The following is a 7700-nucleotide window of genomic DNA, read 5'->3' on the forward strand; positions in this document are numbered from 1 at the left end:
TACTTTACCCTACAGAATGTAATCCATATGGAGGGGGAGGGAGGGACATGCACTGTGCAATGTGAGTAAAGTCTATCTTGCACCTGTCGCACCAGATTGTGATCTCAGCAACGTTGTTGTAAATCCTGAGCAGGCATGATTCTGTTTTGACGTACACCTCTGTAAATCAGGAATTCTATTATACTCACTAGAGTAAGCGAGAGGAGGGTCTAGCCCAATTACTCTGAATTTACTGAAATAATATGTCTCACCTTGTACAGCTGAGTTGGATCGTCTCAAGATGATTATAATTTGGTAAAGGGCAATGAAATGAGTTTGTGTGACAAATAATCAATAGATAAGGTAGATTTAGTGAACGGAAGATTTTTTTATTGCCTTGTTTGTTTAGGCTTTGGTAATACTATACCTCCCTCAGGAGCCTAAAGAATTTTTTCCCCCAGTGGGTTGTATATGTTACTAGTTGACAGCACTGGGTCCAGGGGTATTTTGGCCCCGCATCTCTGAATGGTATGGAAGTTCCTTTCAGACACTGGTGCCTGCACCACTTTAAACTTGACTTTCAAATTTCATTCCCTTGTTTTTCTTTCTGATTTTATTAATACACGTGGGTTATAGCCAACTGTTAAACAACAGTGGAGATCTATATGAAAAGGAGATGCTAAGGGGGAATTGATGAGTCAGGGCCCTGACTGAGAGAGAGAGATTGGGTCTGGGATTATCAGAGCTGTCTAGGGGCTTTAGATACACAACTCCCATTCATTTGAATTGTGGTCATGTGTCTAAATTCCCTGCGTGGCTTTGAAATTCTCTTTTAGCAACCTTGAACCATATATGCTAGGTCTCCATTTCAATATAAGCAGGGTCTGTAGAGACGGAAAGCTGTTACAAAACACAGGCTGGATTTGAAAGGCAGACCTTTAGGAGATGGTGAAAATTGCTACCCAAACATCAGCCCATGTGAAATGGAATTGGTGGTCTCATTTCCAAATGGACACATGTGCACATCCCCAAAAAGCGTGGGCTTGATTCAGCCCAGGGGCATACAGATTTCTATTAGCATACCCCAGCAGTGTAGCTCTTTGGTGGGGAAAAGGTGCCCACAATCCTGCTCCACAGTGAGTAATTGTAAAGCAAGGAAGGGGCATGCCCGAGACATGCTAGTTCAGAGCAACCTCGACCCACAAAGTTCATAGGGAGTTCTGGATGCAAATATAGGGTGAGATTATGCAACCCCCATTCATGCTGAGAAGTACTTTACACATTGAGGAGTTCCACTTAAGTCAATGTGATTATTTGCAAAATAAGTCAATGTGAGTAAAGCAGGCAGACCTAAATTTGTGCCTGCGATGTGGATAGGCAGAGGATCTCTGGCTCCAGGGCAGTCAGTCTGGAACCTTTGCTGACACTAAACCCACACAAACGCTTTTCAAGAAAACAGGAGACACCACTCATGGTTGGGATTTGTGCTACCATTTATAGGAAATAGTTTCAATTCTTATTTTTTACAAACACCAAGACAAAACAAGAGGCAAAAGGAACAATTAAGGAGGTGGTTCTTAGTACAGGTTTCACTGTTTTTATATTTTCAAATAAAAAATTCCACCTATATTAATTGAGCCCCCACAGTTCCTATTGAAGTAGCTCTCCAGTAGGCAACACTTTCAGGTAACCATTTGGTTTTCAAATACAGTTTTGTTTGACTGTTAGTTAGAACTACTTTTATATGGCAATTGATTTTTGCTGGTCCTTTGGATTGTGGCTTAAGAGAGAGAGTTCAGTGAGCATCAGATGAAAACAATCTTCAAAATTAGCTAGAAGTGGTCAGTTTTCAAAAGCTTTCCCCTTCTGCTCCCAGAATTGTTGAGACACACAGCACTTTGATTAACTACTGTTGGTTGTTTTCTGACTCCCCTGACGTGGGGATTTCAAAAACTCCTTAAGGACAAAATAATAGCAAATTGCATCCAGGCAGCAGTTGAGGTTAGCCCAGCAGAGGCTGATCTGAACTAAAGGGCGTATGATTTGCTGAAGATTGCTTGTGATGACCTCTTTTTTTACCAAATAATACAAGAAGAACATCACATGGAAAGGGGTGAAACAGACGACAAATGTGGCTAGGTTTGCCATGACTATCTTCACTGATTTACTTGTGTCAGTAAGGGGATCGTCTGGCCTTCTGCTCCGCTTCAAGCATATGATGATCTGAACTGTGCAGAAGATCATAGCTATCAGGCTGCCAGAAAACGCAGTCTCCAAGATGATAGGCACAGCTGGGTTTTCCCATGTTTTATTAGAGAAGCCATAGAAGCACGTAGTGGGTGTGCTATCATGGAATTGGTAAGTAAAAGAAGTTCCGGCCCAGACACCCACGCAGACGATGGAACAGACCATAGCAGCTTTCTTGGTGGATCTCAGGGAAATGGCTAACAATGGATGTCGGATGGCGATATATCTGTCCACACACATACATGCAGAGATGAGAATGCTCCCATACATGTTCACAAAGTAGAGACTTTCCAGGAATGAGCAGAATGCAGACCCCAAGTTCCATTTGTTCTGGGAGCCATAGGAAATGATTTTAAAAGGAAGGGTAAACAGCAGTAAGGTATCCAGAGTAATAAGTGACACCACGTAGATTGTTGATTCTGTCAGCTTCCTGATCTTACAAAAGGCAAACCACAAAGCCATCACATTGAACAGCAATCCCAGGACAAATGTGGGAATGTACACGGTTATCTGGAACAGCTGCACATAACTTTCGATGGAGCTATTCGCCATATCTCCAGTTTTACTGAAAAATAAGGAAACATACTCACGTTCACATTGAAGAAGTCAGAATATAGATTTTAGAGCCTGATCCAAAGCCACTTGAGGTCAGTGGAAAGACTCCTTTAATGAACATCATTTTGTTTTAAATATGGGGACCACTGAGCATCTTACTCAGCGCTAGATCATACCCTGTAGGGCCAATCCTGAATGGCGTGGATCTACACTACCCCAGGGGAAGCTTGAGGGCAGACTGTGTTTTGGGGAAGCACAGACTCCTGGAGTTCAGTGGTGTGCAAAGTCCTCCACCCTTAAAGATGGTGCCTCCTGTTGTCCCAGTGTGCGTAGCTAACTTTGTAGTTTGTTGGAGATGGGGTCAAGTCCATGACCCCACCAACTCTTTGGAGTGATGCGAGCCTGTGGTGGGTGATTGGAGAACCCTCCCTGTGTTCCCTGGATGTCAGGGACTGTAACTGGGACTAATCCTTGCACTAATCCTGAGAGAAATGGTCAGGAGATTTCAAGTGGGATAGTTTTGGTTGAAATTAACAGCTCAGAAGCAAAATGAGAAATAAGAACATGTGTTTTTTAGCCACATGTTTGACTTACCATAGGCAATATATTACTCTCCGTATACGGCAGTCCAAGCTCCCAGGTGGAGACAGTGAATGTGTAGCAGATCCTTCCTCAACAAACAGGGTGTTAGAATCCACACGGGACTCTAACCACTGAGCTGCGGTGGAGAAATATTCCACTGTTTCTTGATGAATTGAAACTCCAGTTTGATTCAACGCTCCCAGACTCTTCTGAAAACAGAGCTCTTGTTTGTCTCTGCAATTCCAGTCTCCTGCAGAAGCTGTTGTAAATGCAAATGTTTAATAACTCCCTGTCCTTTCTTCAGTTATTCAAAACAACCATTTCATCTCACAAACCCTCTGCATTAGCTCCGTGCCACTGCTTGACAAAGGTATGTGACTTCAATATCGTCAAAAGCTACCAGGAGATTGCTGCTACCTCTACCTGATGCACTTCCAGCATGACTTTGAGTTCAACACACTTTCATTTCAGTGTCACCAATGTACTGTAAATAAAAATGTTCCTGTACTTGAGACCAAGTTACTTCCCCATTATCTCACATGGCAGAGCACAACGACATGACTGGATAGAGATTAAGATCAGCACAGAGGAAATTTACTTTGTTACATGCAATTTGTTCTATTAGCCTCTAGCAATTGCAGCTGGATTGGAAAGTATAGAGGATACTTGCAATTTACCCCTGCAAGAAGACATTAGAATGTGACATAAACTACTGTGTAAATCAATAATCAACATTAATTTAGAACTGAACAGCAGCATATAAGACATACCTTATGTAAAAAGAAAAGGAGTACTTGTGGCACCTTAGAGACTAACCAATTTAGTTAGTCTCTAAGGTGCCACAAGAACTCCTTTTCTTTTTGCGAATACAGACTAACACGGCCGTTACTCTGATATCTTATGTAGTTAGTCAATGAGTTACAAGCAGGGTTGTGTGTATGCAATGTATCATTCCTATAATAATATTACTGAGTGAAATTCAGAGGCATTCAGCCGCCCAGGATGCCCTACTTAAGTCCCACTGAAATGTGCATAGACCTTATATTGTCTCCCTGCGCAGAGGGGAATTTCACCCAAGCTGCTTAAAGACACTATCCACTATTAACCATTGTTTTGCAGAAGACCTGTTGGGCTAGCTTTTCAAAAGAACTCTGCACACAAGGCAATATTAGGTTGTGAGCTCTTTTGAAAATCTGGTCCATAGACTATGGAAAATGGAGCTGGGTAAAATAGATGATAGAATTTTTATGACATTCTTCAACAGTTGGTTTGGCTCATTTTGACATCCTTGAAATATTTTGTGACAATTAGATGATCTCCCATTATGTATTTTATTGACAGCATATTGGCTTTTGTGCTAGCAGGAGGATTTAATGAAGAAATGCTATGACATCATCTCTGTTAGAATTACAATGAAATGCCGTTTCCTTCTGAGAGAAGCCCAATACGTGCAATAGCTGTATCCTCAGCATGTATGTCAACTATCCGATCTCCACCCTTCAGCCTCAAAGGGTGTTCCCTTCCTCAGTATTTGATTAGCTACTTGCTGAAGCAAATTAGCCATAAATTTCGGGTACAGCTCCCTGTAGCTTGCTCCAGGCAGAACAGCTGTGTGGAAAAGAAGCCCAGTGATGACAGTTATGCTGATGGTAAATCTGAAGCTAAGATCATGCTGATGAGTTTCCATGGTTCCACTGTCTATGAAGTCTCCCTTGCTTATAGAGGAAGGATCAGGAAAGGTCCCTTAGTTTTTAGAGTGCTTTGGGATCCTACAGTATGAAAAAAAACTATGGAGCAGGTTCTGACACCCATACTGGGGTTGAGTTACACTTTTCTCCATGTATGGTCCTATTGATTTGAATGGGAAATGAGGATGTGAAAAACTGGCCCTATTTAAAAGTAAAGTCCATCTTGCACCTGTCACAGCAGATTGTGATCTCAGAAACATTGTTGTAAATCCTGAGCAGGCCTGATTCTGTTTTCTCTAACACCTTTGTAAATCAGGAACACCATTATACTCACTAGAGAAGCAAAAGGAGAGTCTGGCCCAATTACTGTAATCAGACTGTCTCTCACCCTGTACAGCTCAGTTGGATCATCTCAAGATAATTATAATTTGGTAAAGGGCAATGTCATAAATATAAAGGGAAGGGTAACCACCTTTCTGTATACAGAACTATAAAATCCCTCCTGGCCAGAGGCAAAACCCTTTCACCTGTAAAGGGTTAAGAAGCTAGGATAACCTTGCTGGCATCTGACCAAAATGACCAATGAGGAGACAAGATACTTTCAAAGCCGGGGCGGGGCGGGAAGGGTCTGTCTGTCTGTCTGTCTGTCTGTGAATCTTTTGCCGGGACCAGATCAGGAATGCTCCTCAGAACTTCTGTTAAATTAGTAAGTAATCTAGCTAGAAATGCATTAGATTTCCTTTTGTTTAATGGCTGGTAAAATAGCTGTGCTGAATGGAATGTATATTCCTGTTTTTGTGTCTTTTTGTAACTTAAGGTTTTGCCTAGAGGGATTCTCTGTTTTGAATCTGATTACCCTGTAAGGTATTTCCCATCCTGATTCTTTTACTTTTTCTTCAAATAAAATTCTTCTTTTAAGAACCTGATTGCTTTTTCATTGTTCTTAAGATCCAAGGGTTTGGGTCTGTGTTCACCTATGCAAATTGGTGAGGATTTTTATCAAGCCTTCCCCAGGAAAGGGGGTGTAGGGTTTGGGGAGGATTTTGGGGTAGGGGGGGAAAGACGTTTCCAAGCGGGCTCTTTCCCGGTTATATATCTGTTAGACGTTTGGTGGTGGCAGCACAGGGTTCAAGGACAAGGCAAAGTTTGTATCTTGAGGAAGTTTTTTAACCTAAGCTGGTAAGAATAAGCTTAGGGGGTGTTTCATGCAGGTCCCCACATCTGTACCCTAGAGTTCAGAGTGGGGAAGGAACCTTGACAGGCAATGAAATGAGTTTCCTAACTCCTGTGACAAATAATCAATAGATAAGATAGATTTAGCGAATGGAAGATTTTTTTATTGCCTTGTTTGTTAGGCTTTGGTAATACTATACCTCCCTCAGGAGCCTAAAGAATTTTTTCCCCCAGTGGGTTGTATATGTTACTAGTTGACAGCACTGGGTCCAGGGGTATTTTGGCCCCGCATCTCTGAAAGGTATGGAAGTTCCTTTCAGACACTGGTGCCTGCACCACTTTAAACTTGACTTTCAAATTTCATTCCCTTGTTTTTCTTTCTGATTTTATTAATAAACGTGGATTATAGCCAACTGTTAAACAACAGTGGAGATCTATATGAAAAGAATTGATGAGTCAGGGCCCTGACTGAGAGAGAGATTGGGTCTGGGATTTTCAGAGTTGTCTAGGGGCTTTAGATACACAACTCCTATTCATTTGAATTGTGGTCATGTGTCTAAATCCCCTGCATGGCTTTGAAATTCTCTTTTAGCAAGCTTGCACCATATATGCTAGGTCTCCATTTCAATATAAGCAGGGTCTGTAGAGACGGAAAGCTGTTACAAAACACAGGCTGGATTTGAAAGGCAGACCTTTAGGAGATGGTGAAAATTGCTACCCAAACATCAGCCCATGTGAAATGGAATTGGTGGTCTCATTTCCAAATGGACACATGTGCACATCCCCAAAAAGAGTGGGCTTGATTCAGCCCAGGGGCATACAGGTTTCTATTAGCATACCCCAGCAGTGTAGCTCTTTGGTGGGGAAAAGGTGCCCACAATCCTGCTCCACAGTGAGTGATTGTAAAGCAAGGAAGGGGCATGCCCGAGACATGCTAGTTCAGAGCAACCTCAACCCACAAAGTTCATAGGGAGTTCTGGATGCAAATATAGGGTGAGATTATGCAACCCTCATTCATGCTGAGAAGTACTTTACACATTGAGGAGTTCCACTTAAGTCAATGTGATTATTTGCAAAATAAGTCAATGTGAGTAAAGGAGGCAGACCTAAATTTGTGCCTGCGATATGGATAGGCAGAGGATCTCTGGCTCCGGAGCAGTCAGTCTGGAACCTTTGCTGACACTAAACCCACACAAACGCTTTTCAAGAAAACAGGAGACACCACTCATGGTTGGGATTTGTGTTACCATTTATAGGAAATAGTTTCAATTCTTATTTTTTACAAACACCAAGACAAAACAAGAGGCAAAAGGAACAATTAAGGAGGTGGTTCTTAGTACAGGTTTCACTGTTTTTATATTTTCAAATAAAAAATTCCACCTAGATTAACTGAGCCCCCACAGTTCCTATTGAAGTAGCTCTCCAGTAGGCAACACTTTCAGGTAACCATTTGGTTTTCAAATACAGTTTTGTTTG

At 41.9% G+C, this 7700-nt stretch overlaps 1 protein-coding gene across 1 annotated transcript; it reads right to left on the bottom strand.

The window, feature by feature from the left end:
- Positions 1 to 1881: 1881 nt before the first annotated feature.
- On the bottom strand, positions 1882 to 2778 carry LOC141993443 (G-protein coupled receptor 55-like). Its single transcript, XM_074962986.1, has one exon. The coding sequence runs from the start codon at positions 2776 to 2778 to the stop codon at positions 1882 to 1884; it is 897 nt and encodes a 298-aa protein (XP_074819087.1).
- Between the last annotated feature and the right edge of the window lie 4922 nt (positions 2779 to 7700).

The sequence above is a fragment of the Natator depressus genome, chromosome 9 (genome assembly GCF_965152275.1).
Source record: "Natator depressus isolate rNatDep1 chromosome 9, rNatDep2.hap1, whole genome shotgun sequence".
Taxonomy (NCBI): Eukaryota; Metazoa; Chordata; order Testudines; family Cheloniidae; genus Natator; species Natator depressus.

Coding starts and splice junctions, on each gene's coding strand:
- LOC141993443 (XM_074962986.1), bottom strand. CDS start 2,778: ATGGCGAATAGCTCCATCGAAAGTTATGTGCAGCTGTTCCAGATAACC.